General features: G+C 55.4%; 1 protein-coding gene across 7 annotated transcripts in view; it reads right to left on the bottom strand.

Moving 5' to 3' along the window:
* The window catches only part of MYO9B (myosin IXB), a 90,737-nt gene that overhangs the window by 61,158 nt on the left and 8,562 nt on the right, over positions 1 to 21,017 (bottom strand). For 6 of the 7 annotated variants that reach the window (XM_023246941.2, XM_023246950.2, XM_023246959.2 and 3 more), the window contains exon 2: positions 8,972 to 9,867. In XM_023246941.2, the coding sequence (XP_023102709.2) occupies positions 8,972 to 9,811 (840 nt within the window). In that variant the 5' untranslated portion in view covers positions 9,812 to 9,867. Of the gene's footprint in view, positions 1 to 8,971; positions 9,868 to 16,473; positions 16,881 to 21,017 lie in introns of those variants that run through there. The other variant, XM_006928569.4, reaches the window with a different exon arrangement.

Genomic DNA, 21,017 nt, shown 5'->3' with positions numbered 1-21,017 from the left:
CACAACGACATAATGTTACCAAAATCATATCTGCAGCCATTTAGGCATGAAATGTCATAGGCATGAAACGTCTGTGACACCGACAGTGTTCTTTGCATGCGATCAACCTAAAACTTACTCTCCATGGGGGCAATTCTGCCCTGCCAGGGGGACACTTTCGTGAGGCCTGGACACATTTTGGGTTATCCTGACTGCCTTAGGGACTCCTACCAGCACGCAACGGGCTGAGACCCGGGCCACTGCTCGACATCCTGTGGTGCGTAGGATGGCCCTTCCAACGGAGAGTGATCTGGCCCCAGGTCGGTGGCATGGAGGCACAGCCTTTGTCTCTGCGTGTTTCTGTCTGCGAGGTCTGAAGCCGACCCCCCACGTGCCTTATTCGTCCTCTTGTCCCCTGTGTGATCCGCCCTGCCTTGTCTCCCTCCTGCTCCGGGTTCTGACTTCAGCTCCTACCTTACCTTCAGGCCACTCTACTGACCTGGGCCCCCGCCACCCCAACTACTTCCCGAAACATCCTGAGGGAGGCCACACTGGGGACAGAAGCAGCCAGAGATTTGATTCCTTGCTCTGTGGAGTTGCCCAGGGTGGGCCCACCTCCCCCACGGGCTCCCAGTAGCTTGGCCTCCAGACCACACCGCACCTTCCCTCATTCTTGCACCACTGGATCTCCCTACGATGCCCATTTTCCCAAGATCCCACCCCTGGCTCTCCCTTTCTCTCCCCTGTTGATGGCTGACTCTGATGTTCGCATCTGTGACCTTCTAGCCACCCGGCCTTGAAGGTGGCTCAGGATAGCTCGAGCCTTGACTGCTGGCTGGGGTGTAGGGGATGACTTCTGGGAGATCTTAGTCTGCCCCCCTCCCCCCTGGCCAAGCTGCACGCCCATTCCAGCTCACCCCCAGCTCAGGAGTGTCTGGTGACTCCAGCCCAAGGCCCAAGGTGGCCTGTGTACCCAGACTTGGCCTGGACTTATCTGATCAGCATACTTCCCTCCAGAGTGTTCTATGCTGCTGCCCGAGACCCTCTCTCACCCAAGCCCCACCCCCTACCAGCTGCCAACCTTCCCCTCAACACACCAAAAGAACAAGTGGTCTTAGGACTGTCTGAAACACCTGCGTTCATGTAATGCAGACACAACCAGGCTTTTGGGCCCTGAGATCTGGGAACTGGATGGGCATCGGATAAAGACTCCCGGCCCAAACACTTCTCTTGCTGCAAATGCTCTGGCTCTCCTTTGTGGGTGGGCAACGCCAGCGACCTTCCTCCTTTCTCCCTAACCTGAGCCTCCTTCCTGCTGAGGCCCATGCCCTGAAGCGGGTCCCTGGAGGCCTGTCCTTGGCCACCTGCTCCTTTCTCAAACCCTCATTCCTCCTGGCAAGCCCAGCTCCCCCCGTGGCTAACACACACTAGGGATGAGCGCCTGGCCAGGAGGCACCCCAGCTGGTCATCTGCTCTTGGCCTCTCTCCCTGTGCTGCGTGCTGGGTCATGCAACCGGACAAACCCTAAGGCCCAGCAAGCCCCGGGGTCAAGAGGTCTTTGTGCTGCTTGTGCTCAGGTCTGCCCTGGATGAAATACCCTGGATGGCAGTCCACACCAGCACCCAGCTCCAGGCAGCCCTGTGCGGCCGCTTCTGACCCTGTCCCATCCTGACACCTTGGCTCCGGAAGCCCAACAGCATGCATAAATGCTCTTGTCTGCTTCCGGAGGCCTTGGGCAGCTTGCCCTATGTGTTCACTGCCCCTGTTCCTGAGCGCCAGCCTCTCTCTGACTGCCAGCCTCTTAGCAGGTGCAGCAGGCACATAGAGATGACAAACACAGACAGGCCGACCTAGGCGTGTCTACCTGTCCTACCCTGCCCTCCCAGGGGAGCCTGCATTTCCAGAGTAGGCTGCTGGCCAGGCTTTGCTTGCCTCCCGTTGGCATGGCTCGGTCAACCCTGAGAGTCTCTAGTGGGATCGCCTTCACATGCGCCCCTCCCCTCTACCCTCCTGTCACTGATGGGGTAATGCTGGCCTGGCCGGGGAGGAAACCCAACTGCAGACTCAGCCGGCACAAAGGAACAGAGCCCCGAGGTAGCTGGTGAGGGAGAAACACAGTGCAGCCTCATTCGCAGGATGGAAGTGCTGCTCGGCCACAGAAAGGAACGAAGCACTGACTCACGCCACAAGGTGGGTGAACCTCGGAAACACCGTGCCGAGTGAAAGAAGCCAGACACAAAAGGCCACACGGTGTATGATTCCATTTATAGGAAACGTCCAGAGCAGGCAGATCCATAGAGACAGAAAGCAGACTGGTGGTTGCCAGGGGCCGGGGCGGGGGATGGGGAATGGCTGCTCATGGTGTATCTTTTTGGGGGGATGGAAATGTTCTGGAACTAGATAGAGGTGGTGGCTGTTCAACACGGTGAATGTACTGAATAGTACCGAATTGTACACTTGAAATGGGTGAATTATGTCTCAATAAAGAGCTTAAATAGAAACCCTAACTGCAGGGGTGCCTGGGTGGCTCAGTCAGTTAAGCGTCTGACTCTTGATTTTGGCTCAGGTCACGATCTCATGGTTTGTGAGTTTGAGCCCCACATCCGGCTCTGCGCTGACAGAGGGGAGCCTGCTTGGGATTCTCTTGCTCTCTCTCTGTTCCTCCCCTGCTCACTCGCTCTCTCTCTCTCAAAATAAATAAACTTAAAAAAAAAAAAAAGAAACCCTAACTGCAGAGGCATACACCTGTTTCTGGAACCTTCTATCGGGGTCACCCTGGCTGAGTGGCTTCACCTGTGTGCCCTCACCACTGGGCTGGCCCATCCGTGCAATTGTGGGAATGAAGGATATAGTCTGGGCAGGTGTCCCTGAGAGCAAAGGGTAGGGAGGACGATGGCATGCAGTCCTGGGTGGACTGAACTGGTGCTAATGGATGGTAGTAGGAACAGAACCAGTAGTCTGGTGGGTGGAGGGGGGCTGGGAGCTGTCGAGTCACAGGAGACTGGATTTGTGGGCCCCAAAGGGGGCTGGGGCTCAGGACCGAAGTGGGCATAGATGCCAGTCCCAGGACTGGCTCCTTCAGCGCCCCCGGAAGTGGGTGAGGGGCAGCAGTGAGCTCCAGGACCCCCTTGGTCCCACATCACGCTGAACCAGGTCACCGGCCTCCCACGGGTGTGCCAGATGGTTCAGGGTGTCACCATCTCTCAGCCAGGATCCTGTGTCTGCATGGGCCAGGCCGCGGTAGCTACATGAAGGTCCCGAACCCCAGCAAGCAGCGGCCTTTGGCTGCTTGGGAAAATGGCCTGGCCAGCAAGCATCCTTGTTTCATTTCTGCTTTCAAAATTAAAATTCTGTGTGCATCAGCAAATGCTGGTGGCAACTGTCACAGTTCAGGACAGATGAAGAGAGCCGCCTCAGCCCTGAGGCTGAGGTCTGTGGGCCCAGGGAGAGGAGCGCGCCTGGGCATGCTTTGTGGCCAGCCCAGGGGCCGACGCCTCAGTTGCCCGTGTCTAGAGTCGGCAGGTTCTCCGAGGGCACCCAGGGTGGGCAATGGACCCCAGCACACAGGAAGGAGGACCCCGGCCACTCGCTGCCCTAGTGAGCCTGCCTGCCTTCTGCAACTTCGGTGTTGCTTTCTTTTTTCCTGCCTTCAGTACATCTGAGCCGAAACAACAGTCCTGCACAAATGTCACGCTTCTAGAGGCAGTTTGGGGGCCGGGCTGCAGGGGGGCAGAGCACGGCCGAGTGACATCGTGTGAAATGGTGACAATAAGTGACAGTAACAGTTAACTGCAGGGGCGGGCGGATCAGCTGATTGGAACCGGCTTTCCACAGTGCCCCCTTCCTGTTTTCTGGTCAGAATTGCATAGCGAGGCTGCAACCCACAAGTGGGGGGAGCGGCCTGGCGACACCCAAACCTCAAAACAACTCAACTTCTCCTTTCAGGGAGCTGAGAAAAAGTCCCAAAGGCCACAGGACGTGTCGATCTTTGGCCTCCTACAGCCCCCGGGGCTGAGGAAATCTCTCGTGAAGACAGAGACGTACCATGAACTCAGGCTCAGACTCAGGCCAGGTTCCAACCACGGTCCAGCCATGGCTGCCTGCGGCGTGGCCTGGGGAACCCAGACCGTAGCGGGCTGACTTGTGCCCCCTCGAAAGGTATGCCCGAGTCCTGATCCCTGGAGCCTGTGAAGGAGACCTTATTTGGAAATAGGGTTTCTGCAGATGTAATTAAAATAAGGATCTTGAGGTGAGATCATCCTGGGTTTGGGGTGGGTCCTAAATCCAGTGACAAGCATCCTTATACGAGGAAGTAAATTAGAGACACAGCGACACAGAGGGAAGAAGGCCATGTGAAGGCAGAGGCAGAGAACGGAGAGGTGCTACCACAAGCCAAGGAACACCAAAGGACTGTCGGTGGCCAACAGAGCCAGGAGAGGGCCAGGGACAGACTCCTTCAGAGCCTGCAGGAGGAACCCACCAAGCCCACAACCTGATTATGGACTTCTGACCTCCGGGACTGTGACAGAATTAATTCCTGCTTGTTTTAAGCGCACCCCCCCCCCACCCCGTCCCCACACCCCTGTTGGTGGCGCTTTGTGACGGCAGCCCCAGGACACTTGCACACCAGCATGCCCCTCCGGGACCCTGTTTCCTCATCTTTAAAATGGGCAGAAGTGTTGTCAAGGACCCCAACGGATGGAAAGTGTACCCAAAGGCACAACAACAAATTATTCCTGTTATTAGAAAGTGACTCTTGGCGTTTTGCTCAGACTGGCTGGAACTTGTGAACAATTTCTCAACGGTCGGGGCTGGAAATAAACAGCTTGGTCTCGTGGGATCCGGAGCTGTGACTCTGAGACGGTTGTTCTCATCTGGGGGATAATCTGCCCCCATGGGACACTTAGTAATGTCTGGGGACATTTTCGGTTGTCACATCTGGGGGGAGATGGTGCCAGTGGCATCTGGGGGGCGGAGGCCAGGAGCACCGCTCGACAGCCCGCAGCGCACAGGATGACCCCACCGGGCAGTGACCTGGCCCCGGGCGCCGGTGGTGCTTTGGCCGAGAAAGCCCAGCTCTACACTACAACAATCTTCTCCCTTTCCAAACGGTCGCCCCAGGAAGCACGTTTATGGCCGTGACGTGGACTTGGCTCAAGCCTGTTTTGGAAGCCAGCGTGGGCACCGCCCTCCAGGAGCTCCTAACCGCTGGGGAAACTTGGCCTTGCTGGCTCACGCCGCCGAGGCTGGAGGGAGGCAGCAGGGCGGGGTCGGAGGCATCTGACTCATGAGGTGCAGACACCAGGCAAGGAGGGTGACTAACGGCCCTCGAAGAATGTGCCAGAATCCCTTGGGGCAACTGCAGGGGAAGAGCTCCCAGGACAACTGCTGTGCAAGGGCGGCCCTCAGAGAAGAAGGCAGCGAGGCTGACAGCTCTATGTCCAACAGGGGGTTGCTGTGGGTGGGCCTGTCTCCTAACCCGTCCGTGTGCTGAGCCCTGTGGACGTAGCCTTCTTTGGAAACGGGGTCTTTGCTGACGTAATTAGTTAGGGTGAGGTCATCCTGGAGTCGGGTGGGCCCCAAATCCAATGACTGGTGTCTTTATCAGAAGGGACAGGCCACGTGACAACAGAGGCAGAGATTAGGGTGACGCGGCCACAAGCCAAGGAACGCCGGAGCCTCAGGCTCAGGAAGCTGGAAGAGGTGACGAAGGACCCTCTCCCAGAGCCTTGAGAGGGGCCGGGCCCTGCTGGACACCTTGCACTCAGACTTCCGTGAGAAAAAGGCTTCCGTTGTTTTAAGCCACCCGGGTTTGCGGTAACTTGTTACGGCAGCCGCGGGACCTCACCCCGGGGCTGGGGATGGTCCTCAGCTAGAAAAGGAAATGGCACCGTGACGTCACTCCTGCCTCTTCACTGTGTTGCGTTGAGACCTTGGGGCTTGGCGTCCACACCGAGCACGGGCAGATCTACCTGCCTGCCCGGTTCAGTGAGGGGTAAATGCTTGATTTGGCCAATGCTGTGTCTGCCCTCTTGTTTCCGTACTTAACTTCTAACACCGCCAGTGGCCTGCTCCATTCTACCTGGGACCACAGAGCCAGGCACTGCTGCTTTGGCCTGGGGTGCCTGTCATGGCCACGGACTATCGCCGCGAGGCCGCGGGATCACCGGGAGCTTCGCTGACGCTAAGTTCCAGAGCTGGGATGGAGCCAGACCGACCGATGGGCGCCCTTCGTAGCTCCCACGTCACATGAACCCTCCCTGCAGCACACAGCGTCCCAAACGATCTGCTCGTCACTTCCCTATCACCTCCCTGTCCTCACTGCCTCTTGCCCTGGCCCTTTCTTGTGCCCTCCAGGCCCCAACACGCCAGGCTCAGTCTAGCCTCCGAGGCTTTGTGCTGGCCGTGCCCTCCGTCTAGATGCCGTGTGGCTCACCTGACCTCCTTCTGGGCCCAGCTCAGCACCACCTCTCACCTCCTGTCCCCTTAACCCTTCTTCCTTGGGCATGCGTGCCATCCTGGCTGGCACTCAGCTCGCACACGAGGCCTGCTGTTTGTTTCGCTGCCTGCCGCCTCATTGCTGGGATGACCGCCCTGCGAGGGTAGGCTCTGTGTCGATTTGGGCCACCACACAGCCCAGTGCCTAGAACGGTGGCTGGCATGTGGCAGATGTACGCGCAGAGTATTTGCAGAAGGAACAGATGATCTGAACAGAGGAGGCGACAACACGTGCAGGGTACACAGCTTTAAAAGGAAACACACGCGCGGTGGCTGATCCCTCAGTAGTTTTTAAAACGCTTGCACAAAAAACGATGGCTGATCTCTATGTTACGTGTATAGGAGAAGAAACAGGCCGGCTATACGTGCTGGCACAGGGCCAGACTGGACAACCCCAATTAACTTCTTGCTGGTGATCTCGGACATCGTCAGGGGGGAAGAGGAACCGAAATGTGCTCGGCAGGCGTAGGCTAGATGCGCTTTCAGTGAATTTGCATGGCAGCAGAGTGGCTGTGTCAGGCCTTAGGCTTGGCGGGGAGGGAGGATCAACCAGAGGCTGGAGGTCAACACTTCAGGGTGGGTAGGCCCCCACCCCCCTACCCTGCGAAAGGAGGGTCTGGGGTCCTGTGGATGGACAGACTACAACACACCCAGATGGTGCGGTATTAGTCCGCGAGATGAAGGAACGAGCTCTTAAGCCACGAAGGAACCTCAAATGTGTGTTACTAAGTGAAAGAAGCTGGTCTGGAAAGGCTACGGCCAGTACGAATCCAACTCTATGGAATCCAGGAAAAGGCAAAGCTATGGAGCCAGTAAAGGGATCAGGGGCTGCCAGGGCTGGGGGGAGGGATGAGTAGGCCGGAGGACTTGAGGGCAGTGGAGTTACTCTGTATGACGGGGTATTGGCGCCTAGTTGGTGACGCTGTGCCTTTCTCCAAACCCACAGAATACGCAACACCAAGAGTGAACCCCAGTGTAAATAATGGACTTGAGTTAATAATCGTATGTCAACACTGGCTCATCTACTACAACAAACGTAACATGCTAACGTAAGACGTTAATAACGGGGAAAGCGGGGGCGCCCGGGTGGACGGTTTAAGCGTCTGACTTCGGCTCAGGTCATGATCTCCCGGTTCAGGGGGTCGGGCCCCACGTCGGGCTCTGTGCCGACAGCTCAGGGCCCGGAGCCTGCTTCGGATTCTGTGTCTCCTTCCCTCTGCCCCTCCCCTGCTCATGCTCTGTTGCTCTCTGTCTCTCAAAATAAATTAAAAAAAAAAAAAAATTTTTTTTCCCAATTACAAGAAAAACATAATGGGGAAAGTGTGGAGAGTGAGGGGATAAGTGGGCATTCTCTGTACTGTCTGGCTCAATATTTCTATAAACCCAAACGCTCTAAGAAATAGAACTTCCATCGTTATATTTAATAAAACTTAATTATTTAGAAACACTTAATTCTGACACAATCTACTTGGAGGAAAAAAGAGCAGAGCCCTGAACTCCAAACCCACAGGCACAGACCCCCGGGCCCATGCGTTGTCCCAGCCCTCACCGGGTGGCGAAAGTTACACCGTGATCTGAGACACGGATGCATCTGGCACCAAGACCCCAAGAGTGAGGGGTGCTGGGTGGTCCTTGCCACTGCCCCTGCATCCAGAGGGCTCAGTCACAGTGATGCACCAACGGCTTCTGTGGGGTCTGGCCAATGGAGACGTCGGATGGAGGGTGGAGGGGGCTTCCTCACCCACCGCCTTTATGGTGATGCCAGGAGGCCCCCTCTCTTGGCCTCACTGTCCCCTAGCCCCCCAGGCCCGCACCCTGCCTTGCCGGTTTCCTTCCGAACACAGGCTCCATTGCCGAAAACACCCTGTCACGAACTGTTCAGTTTGGACACGCCCGTCCTTTTCTTTCTGGAACTGGAGTATAGATCACCGCCCGCCCGGTAGAGATTAACAGTGTATTAATCAGGCCCTTTATTCCCTACAAGCTGATGCTTTGATATCAGGAGGCCTGGCCGGCCCTGAAGGCACTGCCCCTCCCCTAGGCTAGCTAATTCTTGAGAGCAAAGGACTCACCCGTGAGTGTGCCTCGCCTAGGCAAGCCAACCATGCCAGGGCCCATGCCGCCACCACTTCTGTTACCAGGGCCACCTTCCCCCGCCCTGATCACCCCGGGGGCCGAGTACCAGGCAAGCAGCGCAGCCCCTACCTCCCGGAGCCCCCGGAATTCTCCAGCCTGGCTAATTCTAAGCCTGCCCACCCCGGCTCCCCCGTTGCTTCCCGTGAAAACCACAACAGAGACCGTGCCCATGGTTTCTCCTCGCTCCAGCCCCGGTGCTTCCCGGCGTGGCCCCGCGTGGCCGGCCGAGCCCCCCCGCCCCCCACCCCGCCCCATTTCCAGGACACCCGGAGTGTAAGAAACGGTCTTCTCCACGGCAGTGGTCCCGGCGCAGCTGGACGAGAGTAACACCCACGCGTTAGCAAGAGCGACACCTCACCTCCAGCACGGGGCCGGCGCCCAGGATGGTCCTCTCGACGCCGCTGGCGTAGCCCTTCTGGCTGAGCGCGGTGAGGCAGTGGATCAGGAAGTTGGTGCTCTGCGTCTTGCCCGAGCCGCTCTCGCCCGAGATCACGATGCACTGATTGACGTGCTTCCGGAGCATGGCGTAGTAGGCCACGTCGGCCAGCGCGAACACGTGCGGCTCCAGCTTGCCCAGCTGCTGGTTCTCGTACATCTTCACGTACTTGGGGTTGTAGATGGGGAGGAACTTGAAGGGATTGACGGCCACCAGGATGCTCCCCGCGTACGTGTAGATCTTCTGCTGTAGGAAGCGGTGCCTGAGGTTCTTCAGGAGGTTCTCCTCGGTCAGCTCGGGGAGGTTGCACAGGTCGTCAAAGTCCGCCTGCGGCCGGGGCAGGAGGCCGCGCTCCACCAGGCGCCGCGTGGCCGTGGCCTGGGACACCAGCTGCATGTGCACGTACTGGATGGTGCCGTCCGCGTTGCGCTCCTGCAGCAGGAAGTAGTAGCCGTCCTCCTGCGGGTGCTCGTCCTGGGCCCGCCGCGGCCACAGCAGCACGCGGTGCACGGGCGAGTCGTTGGCATCCAGCACCCACTCCTCCCCACCGGTCTCCTTCACCTCCACCAGCACGTAGCACTTGGTGCCATCCAGCTGGAGGCTGGCGATGGCATCCTGGATGACGTCGGACGTGGTGCTGTCCTTGGTGGCGGTCACGCGGCACGAGGCCTGGCTCTCGCTGGTGGCCAGCTGCGGGTAGATGTGCAGGTGGTAGGCCGCCTGCCCCCCGCGGCCGGAGCTGCCTGCCTCGTTCACACTCATCCTGCCGCTGGCCTGGCCTCAGCATGCCTCCCGGGCTCGGGGCGCGCGTCCTGGAGCTGGAAGGGAGAGGGTGGCACGGTCAGAGTGGTTGTGGTGGTGGAGGGGGGGGACACGGTCCCCAACCCTCGGCCGACAGTCTCAGACCCGCGGCCGGGATGGACTTCCCTGCCCCTAACAGGGCTCTCTCGAAAAGCAAGAAGGGGGCGCCTGGGTGGCTCAGCCGGTTGGAACGTCCGTCCGACTCTGACTCAGGTCACGATCTCGTGGGTTCAGGAGTTCCAGCCCCGCATCCGGCTCGCTGAAGCTGTCAGCGCTGAGCCCGCTTTGGATCCTCTGTCCCCCTCTCTCTCTGCCCCTCCCTCCCCTGCTCACAGTCTCTCCAAAAACAAAGAAAAAAAAAAGGCAAGAAGGGTAGAAGAGCCTCTGTCTGTCCTTAAATGTGACCCGATCCAAGGTTTGTGACTCTTGCAGAGTGACATCACCAGATTCCTGCCCCCCCCCCCGTCCCCCAAGGTCAAACTCTTCCCCTAGAGTTTGCTTCATCCCAGCCCCTGTTCCTGCCCCCCACCCCAAGTCAGCATCTTAGACCCTCAAGTCCAATGGCCATAACTGTCTCTCAGTTAAGCCCTTCCCGGCCCACATCCTTCCTGGCCTCTCCTCTCTGATAGAACCTCCCCCAGAAGATCCCCAAGTTCCCCTGTGGGCCTTGGTTATGTCCCCCCAACACACGAGGGGCAGCAAGAGGCACGTTGGGTTGAGCAAGACTGAACCTGCCCCCAAACCTAGAGATTCCGAAACCCCACAGAGGAGGACTAAGGCGGCGAGAGCCCCCCAAAACTCATTTGAGAGAACTGCTCAGACTGCATTTGCTTCTAGAACCCACAACCTCACTCTAATCATGACAGTACCATCAGACACACCTAGGCAGATCAGGGGCATCCTACAGGCCCCCTGGCCAGCCTTCCCCAAGACCACCGAGGTCTTAAGCAACACAGAAAGACGGAGGAACCATCCAGACAGGAGGAGACTGGGGACATGTGGCAACCACGTGCAGTGGGTTCCCCGGACGGGGTCCTCAACCAGACAGAGGACATGAATGGAAGGACTGGTGACATCCACATAACATCAGGAGGTTGGTTAAAAGCCATGTACCAACGTCCATTTCTTAGTTGTATAAACACGCCCCGATAATGTAAGATATTTACATTTGGGGAGGCTGGGGGAGGGGCATAGGGGGCTCTTGTACTGTCTCTGCAACTTTTCCGTAGATCTAAAATAACTCCAATAGAAAAAGTTTATTTAAAAAACAAAACGAAACCTCATTTGCTTCTTCAGACATCGCAGGAAAAAGAGACCATGCAGCCAACGCTGGCAACAGTTCATTTTGTGTCTTGGAGCGAGAGGCACGCACGCAGCATGGGTCATGTGTGGGCTCGGTGTGTGCCACGTAAGCGTAGCTGAGGATACAAAGATGAACCAGACCTTGGTTCAAAGCCCAGCGGGAGCAGCTGGTAGGCAAACAAATGTGAGTGCATCAGCCACGCCAGCAAGAAGTTACTATCCTCGAGAGCCAGAGAAGGCTTTAGCGGAGTGGCAACATCTAAGAGGGGTTCTGAAGGATGAAGAGGAGTTCGTTCGATAGGAAGGCAAAAAGAGGGAGAAGAGTATGGAAGGCCCGCCCCTTGTTTTTGGAAATAAAGTTTCATTGGAATGTAGTGCATTCGTTTACACATCTACGGTGGCTTTTGTTGTAACAATCAAACTAAATAGTTATGAAAGCCTGTAACCTTGAGGCCCGGAAAGCCAAACATACTTATTTTCCAGTCCTTTACAGAAAAAGGTAACTGAAAACAACAACAACAACAAAAAAATAGAAAAGAAAAAGTTTGCTGACCTGTACCCTAGAAGGAAGTATGACTCAGCACCCTGAGCTTGAGGGCCCGCTGGAGGCTGAGATGATTCGGACTCTGGGAAACCAAGTCCTGCAGCATGTGGGCAGGGCAGGGGAAGGAGAGGCTAAACAAAATTATACATTACGAAGCTGTTACAATAGTTCACGTGGCCAGCTGTAGGAAGGTCCGGGGTGGGGGGAGGCGGGAATATTTATTTTTTCAAACTTTCTCCAAAATTAAGTAATTTTGGTGAAATTTTCTCCCAGTTTAACAAATGTCACACGTATGCTAACAACACCTGGATTGTTCTTTATGCGGTATGTAGGTACCTGTGAACGTTTCTCCGTGTCATAAAATACACCTTGAAACATGATTTTTCTTTTTTTAAATTTGAGAGAGAGCGAGCGAGCAGGGGAAGGACAGAGAGAGAGAGAGAGAGAGAGAGAGAGAGAGAGAGAGAACCTTAAGCAGGCCCTATGCTCACCGCAGAGCCTGCCACAGGGTTTGATCCCAAGACCCTGGGATCATGACCTGAGCCGAAATCAAGGGTCAGATGCTCAACCAACTGAGCCACCCAGGCGCCTGCAACATGATGTTTAATGATGTTGCTGCACATAGAGAAATTGTGAAGCGTGGGATCCTTCTGTTACCAACGGGCAGCTGGTTTCTGATTTCCTGGACACACATCTTTATGCGTAACTCTGAGCAACTCCCTGGGATTGATGCATTTATGCAGGGTTAGCAGATAAATAGATACCAACATTGCTAAGGGTCTTCAAACAGCCACAGTATACTGCAGAGACTGTATTAGATTACGTGGCCCATCTAGTTGGGACCTCACTTGGCAATTTTTTTAGAAGTTAGTTCTACAAGTAGCATGTGACCCAGCAGTTCCCCCCCTAGCAGTCACTCAAGAGAAATGAAGCAGATTCCCCCAGAGGGATTGGACACGAATGTGCTTTGTGGCATCTTTTCTAAGAGCTCCAAACTGGAAACAACCCGAAAGTTTATCGACCAGCGAATGGACGAACAAACCAGCCGCACAACGCAACGCTACTCGGCCACGAGGCGGGACCAACCCCTAATCCTCAGAACAGCATGGAACAACACGGAACAATCTCAGGATCTGTGTGCTGAGAGAAAGAAAGAAGACAACCAAAAAAAAATACGCACAGACCTAACAGTTCCGCTCCTAGGTACAGACCTGAAAGAACTGAAAAGTAGGTGTTCAAAGAAATGCTCGTACACGCATGTTCACAGCAGCACGATTCACAAGAGCCGAAAGGTGGAAACGACCCAAGGGTCCAACAGCTGATGAGTGAACAGAATGTGGTCCATCCACACAGGGGAATACTACTCAGCCATAAAAAGGAACGAAGCCCTGATACATGCCACCATATGGATGAGCCTTGAAAACACTGTTGAAAGAAGCCAGACACGAAAGGCCGCACAGTGTATGATCCCATTTATTATTTTTATTTTTATTTTATTTTTTTTTGTATGAGCCCATTGAAATGAAACATCCAGAGCAGCAAATCCATCGAGGCAGGAAGCAGATCGGTGGTTGCCAGAGGCCGGAGGCAGACAGGTGGAGGGAAGAGGAAGTGACTGCTAAAGGGGAGGGGGTTTCCTTTTAGGGAATGAAATTGTTCGGCAGCCAGAGAGAGGTGAAAGTTGCCCGACACTGACGATATATTAACCACCACTGAATGGTACACTTCAAAATGGTGAATTCTACGTTATGTGAATTTCACCTCTGTAAAGGTTTTTTTTTTTTTTTTTTTAAGGTTATTTATCTTTAATCTCTACAGCCAATGTGGGGCTCAAACTCACAACCCCGAGATCAAGAGTCGTACATTCTTCTGACTGAGCCAGTCAGGCACCTGCAAATTCAATACAGTTGTAAAAAGAGTGTATACAGTATGATTCCACATATATATAATTCTAGAAAACGCAGACTATAGAGACAGAAAGTGGATCAGTGGCTGCTTGGGGGGGAGGGTGCAGGTTGGGACGACAAAGGAGCCCAGGGAGACTTTTGGGGTGATGAATGTGTTTACTATCTTGGTTGTGGTGGTGGGCTCATGAGTGTTTACATGTGCCACAACTCCCCAAACTGCACGCTTTACAGAAGTGTAGTTTACAGTATATCGGCTGCAGTTAATAAAGCTCTTTTTAAAATATATATATTGTTGCGGCCCCTGGCTGGCTCAGTCGGTTAGGTGTCTGACTTCGGCCCAGGTCATGATCTCACAGTTCGTGGGTTCGAGCCCTGCATCGGGCTCTGTGCTGACAGCTCAGAGCCTGCAGCCTGCTTCAGATTCTGTCTCTCTCTTCCCCTTTGCCCCTCCCTAGCTCATGCTCTGTCTCTCTCTCTTTCTCTCAAAAATAAACATTAAAAAAATTAAAAAAATATATATATTATTTACTTATTTGGAGAGAGAGTGGGGGAGGGGCACAGGGAGAGAGAATCCCAAACAGGCTCCACAGTGTCAGGTTGGAGCCCGACTCGGGGCTTGAACTCACAAACTGTGAGATCATGGCCTGAGCCAAGACTGAGTTGGGCGCTTAACCAAGAGCCACCCAGGGGCTCCAATAACGCTCTAAAAATTACGTGCATTACAAAGGAACCCAGTCCCCCAGGAAAGCATCTTTTCAAAACTTCTTGCTTTCTTTCCAAAACGTCCAACCCGTGAGCCCCGTCACGGAGTTCCTCGGATGTCACAGTGGACAAGGGGTAGGGAACCCCTTGTGTTCAGAATGCCAGCTGCCCTCCTGGCTGTCCCCCGACTGCAGGACATTTACAGGTAGCACCATGCCCGCTGCGGAAGGTGGAGAGTGTACCAGCTTCCAGGTCGCGGATGTGCACCTTAATCGCAGCCACGCAAACGCACACACGTGCTCATGAGCACACAACACGCGCAGACACGGACACACGTGGGCAGGCACACTCTCCCATACAGACACACCCACACGCGTGCACACACACACCAAAGCACATGCACAAGCACGGACACACCCGCGTGCAGTTTCATATGAACACTCCTACACACACACACACACACACACACACACACACACACACTCACAGAGCCAGGGCTTCAGACACAGCTGGCCCCTTCTGGCACTTGTGCAGACACAGCTGATGTGCGCCACAACTTTGGGGGGGGGGGTCCGGCTCACAGACTCGGGGCTCTGGACTGTCTCACGTCCAAGTGCAGGGATGTGGGTGGTGGGAAGGTCACACGGATGCACCTGCTTTCTCCTCCCAGCAGACACTGACCTAGGTGAGGAGGCATCAGAGCCCGCCGATGTCACCTTGCTCTTGCTCACGAAGCCTCCCTGCCCTGCCCTGGAGAGGGTCTGGTCAAAGCCAGAATGGGCTAAGGGCCGCGTGGCCGGCTGCCCTCAGTGCCACCCCCTGTCCTCCAGAGCCAGTCAATCATCAGGTGCCGTCACAGCCCCACAGGGGATGTTTGTAGGCCTGGGCCCCTTGGTGTGGGGAGCAGAAGACAACCGCATGCTCAGAGACTGGGGGCCATGCGGGCAGTCACAGGACCAGCTGATGTGTGCTCCACCCCTCCAGGCCAGGAGGAAGGAGATAAGACTCGCTCAGGGTAGCTGCTGACCACCAGGGCTGCAAGGAGGGGAGGGGTAACCAAAGAGTAGGGGAGCGCGGGACAGATAGCATCTGGGGCCCCTTGCAGGAGTCCCCACAGGGCCCACCTGCCCCACGCAGGCCCACCACATCCACGTCCTGGGAAACTCCTCTGCCTTGGACCTGTCTTGGGGCCCTCCCTGTCCAGCCTGGCCTCACCTGGCCCTTTTCCCCAAGGAGCCTGCGCTCTCCTTCCCCCGCTGCCCCTTCCCTGGTCATCTGGGGCAGGACCCTCCCATTGAAATGGCTCATGTGCCTGAAAACCAAAGACACTAATAAACCCTTTTCCAGCTTAGGGAAAAGCCTGGTTGCCTCCTCACTTCCACGTGACTTGGAGCTGGCCCTGCCTACTCCCACCTGTCCCTCAAGCCACCATCCCCCCCCTGCCCCCCACTGTAAAAATCGCGGTGCCTCTCCCCAAAGATGCCACCGAGCTCCCACCGGTCACATCGGCTGGCCACTGGCTTCTCCTGGTTCTGCTCGCTTGCTCTGCAGCCCCCGGGGATGGAGGCATCACCTGCACCTGCTCTTGTGCAGGGGACCCCCCGCCCAGGCTCTACCCCCTGGGGCCCGTCCACTCTGCTGCATGCTCCTAGGGGCCACACTCCACCCCCAGCCCACCACAGCCACCTCTCCTGGGCCCCAAAACCCAGAAGGCTTGTTCCCTACTCCCCCCCCCCACCACCCCACATCCTCCCTGACCACATCCTGACTGCTGTCACCGTGTCCCCAGAACTGTCCTCTTCTCACCAGCCAATCAGGAGGGACCCCCTGGCAGCACTGGTCTAGGTGTGCGTGTCCCAGCACAGAGTCCCTCGAAGGCACCCCACGGCCAGCCCTCAGAGCCCCTGGTCATCGGGCCTGATTCAACATGGCCACTTGTTGGTTTCTGGAAACACTCCAGCCACTGCCCACCCAACCAGAACCTTGCAGGGCTTCTCCAGGCCAATCAGGGACACACTGCCCAAAGCCCCTGACCCCAGCAGAAAGCCTAGTTCTCCTGGCCTGGGCTGTTTCCCTGCGAGACACCAGCCCCGCCTTCACCACAGGCCTGGAGGGCCAGCCACCAACCCGCTCCCAGGCACCCTGCCCCCTCTTTCCCTCATCTGTACCTCAGATGAGGGGCTCGCCCCACCCCGGGGGGCTGTCCTTGTCCCCTCAGGTCAGAAGGCTCCTTGAGCCCCTCCACCGGCTCTAGGACGGCTCTGCTCTCAGGGCAAAATCTCAGGGTACACTGTGTCCCCAACAACGGAAGCACAGACCAAGAGTTCCCTTGTTCCTCCGTGTGCTGTATCATTTCCCCTACAACACCGCGCTGGTCGGATTCGCTCTGCGCTCTCGCTTCGACGGCCCCCGATCCGATCCATTCTGCCCCAGCGACTTCCCGAGAGCCTCACCCAGGCGAGAGTATGGGTATGGGGTAATACGAGGGTGCTTGCCTCACAGCTTCCTCGCTGGCACCAAGTGTTAATATTTTTCTCAACCCACAGGCATCAGTGGGCACAAAAGAGCATCTTGTCATTGACATTCCTTCGGCTGTCAGGCAGGGCTTCAAAAAAAATTTTGTGTCGTGAGCAACTATTTTTCTGTTTCTGTTAAGTTGCTCACGTCCTTTGTCCATTTTGCTTGTTGTTGTTTTTTTTTTGTTTTTCCTCCTGCTCATTGCTGTGGAACAGCTCTTTGTATAGGAAGGGTATTGATGGTGTGTCAGGGTCAAGGGCACTTGGCTTCCACTTCCGGTGTTTTGGGGATACAAATGTTGTATTTTCCAGGCAGTGGATCTGTGGGTCATTTCTTTCATGTCTGTTGCCTCGTCCTCTCCCAGGTCTGATTAACATGGAATTGTACTTTTTGTCTATACCCCTCTCCTTCCCTGGACTTATTCTTTACGTTGAAACTCTCACCCATCTGGAAATTCTTTGGGGGGTCTGGGAGTTTTCCTAGGGCCGCTGTGATAAAGTACTACAGACGAGATGGTTTAAAACAACAGGAATTCATTGTCTCACGTTTCTGGACGAGTCCAAAATCAAGGTGTTGGCAGGCAGGGCTGGCTCCTTCTGGAAGCTCTGAGGGAGAATCCTTCCCATGCTCCCCCCCCCCCCCCCCCCCCAGCTTCTGGCAGCTTCTGCCAACTCTTAGCGTTCCTTGGCTTGTATGTGCGTCACTCTGATCTCCTCATCCATCATCACGTGCTACTTTCCTGTCTCTGCGTCCTCTCCTCTTCTTCTAGAGATGACGGTTACCGGATTCAAGATGAGTTCGTCCTGAAACCTTTAACTTATTATATCTGCCAAGACCTTATTTCCCATCAAGGTCACGTTCTGAGAGGTCCCGGGTGGATATGAATTTGTGGGGGACACCAGTCAACCCAGAATAGTGTGGGAGGTGAAATGGGGATCCAGATGATCTCTTTCCTTAAAGAATCCTCTCCCTTGACCAGGGAGTCTCTTTAGTTTGTTAAATACAGTATATGAATTGTTTGACATGCGTGGGTCTGCTTCCGGGCTGTCAATGCCTGTGAGGTGCCATGTTGTTTTGATGAACACAGCTCCAAGGGACATTCTTAAATGATGACATCCCTCTTGGAGGGGGTAGGCCATTTTCTCTGGCTTCTGATCGCACCTTCCTCATTGAGTCTTAATGGAGCCTGAGATCTGGAAGTTGGTCACACTGTGGCTTGAAGGTCCTGGTCACAAGTGGATATGAAACCTGTGCCCCAAGAATCTCCAGCCTGTGCCCAGAACAAAAGGAAGTACGTCTGGGGCTGAGGGAGGGGGGACGGCTCAGCCAACCGGCGACCGCAGGCTGCAGCCATGCTGGGGGCAGCAGGTCCCGAAAACTTGCGTGTTCACCCTTACTCTGAACCGTGACACCGTTCTACCCTCCAGGTGACGCTCACTGAAGCACTCACAAGTGTGAGAAGGGGGAAGTGAGACCCATCTCTCCGCACTGATTTGATCTGTCTACCCGGGCCTTCACGGGAGAGATGTGCCCTCATCACCGGACGGAAATCGAGCTGCCAGGTGAGAAACCTGGCCCCTGGAAGAGCCAAATGGTGGAAGCAAAATGCCCGTCGAAGCATGAGTGGAGAAATAAAATGTGGTCTATTCACCCAGTGGAATATTACTCAGCCAGAAACAGGAACAAGCACTGGCATGCACTACAACGTGGGTGGGCCTTAAGAACGTCGTGCTCAGTGAAAGAAGCCAGACACAAAAGGCCACACGTTGTGAGATTCCATCTACGTGAAATGTCCAGAACAGGCAAACCCACAGAGACAGCAGAAGGCAGAGCGGCAGGTGCCAGGGGCCAAGGGAGGGATGCTTCCTTCCGGGGGAGACGGAAATGGTCCACAACTAGACAGAGGTGGGGGTTGCACAACATGTCCACTCGATGCAGCTAACGCGAATCCTCATGTTATGTGCACTTTACCACAGTTAAGAGAGATTCCTGCTGAAAAATCCGAGCCATGGAAAATTAAAGGGCTTTGCAAACACCCTTTCTGCACTGTGAAAAGACGTGGACCTCAATTCAGGGCCTTTCTCTTATGTTCTTGGAGGAAGGAGGTGCAGGCAAAGTGGCGGGGGGGGAGGGCACACAACCAAAACTCAGGCCCTGATTGGGGGCCGGGGGAGTGGGACAAACGTGAATGAGCTGCTCTCAAGGCCCGGCCAAGGCCCCATGCTCAAAAATGCAAGGTTCTGCCTATCAGCTTGGCGAATAATTCGGAATTTACTGGAAAATAAGGCGGACAGGGCCTCCAGAAAGTGTAGTGTAGCTGCTTCGTTTATATAAGGCCATAATTTTCAGCCACATGTTTATCAGATGAAATCACTCTCCAGCTAAAAGGAGAAGGCCAGCATTACAGCAGGATCATTTAGGAAACGCCACTTAACAACTCTGGGCGCCTCCATTTTCCAATGCTCGCTTCCTGGAGCCTGTGGAGGCTTTTTAAGAAGAGATGATCACGTGAAATTATCTTCAAGATGGACACGCTGAAAAACAGGCACAAACTGAGCATATTTCTCAGGTGCGGCGGCTTGGAGCTGGAGGATGGCTTAAGGTTTACGTAGGCGTGATGTGGCCACAAGCCGAGGAACGCCAGGAAGCTCCCAGAAGCTGGAAGAGGCAGGGAAGGATCCCCCTGTCCCCCTGGCCTCTGGATCCTTTGGAGGAAGCAGGTCCCCACTGATGTCTGGATTCTGGACTTCTGGACTCCAGAACTTCAAGAGAATAAATTCCTCAATTTTTTTTTAATGTTTATTTATTTTTGAGAGAGAGACAGAGACAGAGACTAAGCAGGGGAAGGACAGAGAGAGTGGCTCAGAATCTGAAGCAGGCTGCAGGCTCTGAGCTGTCAGCACAGAGCCCAACGAAGGGCTCGAACCCACGAATGTGAGATCATGATCTGAGCCGAAGTAGGACGCTTAACTGACTGGGCCACCCACGCACCCCATTAATTTTTTTTTAATGTTTATTCATTTTTGAGAGACAGAGCACAAGTGGGGGAGAGGCAGAGAGAGAGGGAGACACAGAAGCTGAAGTAGGCTCCAGGCTCTGAGCTGTCAGCACAGAGCTCAACACGGGGCTTGAACCCTCGAACTGTGAGATCATGACCTGAGCCGAAGTCAGACGTTTAACTGACTGAGCCACCCAGGCAGCCCAAGAGAATACATTTCTATTCTTTAAGCCACTGGGTTTGTGGTACCTCAGACCACAGTTTACGGCAGCCCCAGAACACGAATCCAGGTGCCCAGGGCAGAAGATACCAGACGCTCCGAGCAAGGCGCTGATCTAGAAGGACCACTGCCTTTCTTCCGTCCGCTCTGAATACCCCCTCCCCGGCACCCCCCCCCCCCCCAGAAGCCCATCCCAAATGCTCTCTCACAACTGTCCCTTTCTTCCCTAAGTCTTGTGCTCCAACTTTCCAGTCTGGACCAACCGGTCTGAGCCCTGGAGAGAGCCCCTCCCTCAGGCATATGCTGGGGCAGCATGTTCTATTCTATTGGTTCAGCTGCCCTCGGGGCTGACACAGGCTGTTTGGTCTCCCTGGGGTCTGTGACTACCTCTCCCACCCCCTCTGAAAAAGAACAGGCTGTCTTTTTCCAATGTCCCCGCTCGTCAACAAGTGTTTCTCCGGACGTGGATATGCAGAGGTGAAGGAGGCCAAAGGGCTCTGGCCTTTAGGGAGGCTGATGACAAACCAACCTATGAGCAAAGAGGCATTTCCAACAGGGACAGCTCTCGGGAAAGGAAAAATCCCGCGTGGTATTACACCAGTGGTTCTCACCCAAGGGCAATGCTGTGCTGCCCCAGCGGACACATGCGTCTCCGATTGGAGGCTGGAGACGTTTTGGTCGCCACCACTGGGGGAGGGGGGAGGTACCAGGGCATGTGGTGGATGGAGGCCAGGGATGCCGCTCAACATCCTACCGTGTACAGGATGGCCCCCACCGTGAAGAATGATCCGGCCCCCGGACGTCAGCAGTGAGGCCACGGGGACAGAAACTGACCAGGGCAGGGTGGTCATCCTGGATGAACCAGGAGGCAGAGAAGCACTCATCGGAGATGGTTGCTGATGCCTGTGCAGTGGGAGGGGGCACACGGACTGAGGTCCTGGGGAGGGCCGCCTAGGCGAGGGCGGTGAGCGCCAAGG

This window comes from Felis catus, chromosome A2 (assembly GCF_018350175.1).
Source record: "Felis catus isolate Fca126 chromosome A2, F.catus_Fca126_mat1.0, whole genome shotgun sequence".
NCBI classification, from domain to species: Eukaryota; Metazoa; Chordata; class Mammalia; order Carnivora; family Felidae; genus Felis; species Felis catus.
Note: the sequence above shows the minus strand (reverse complement) of the source record. Positions and strands in the feature narration are given on the sequence as shown.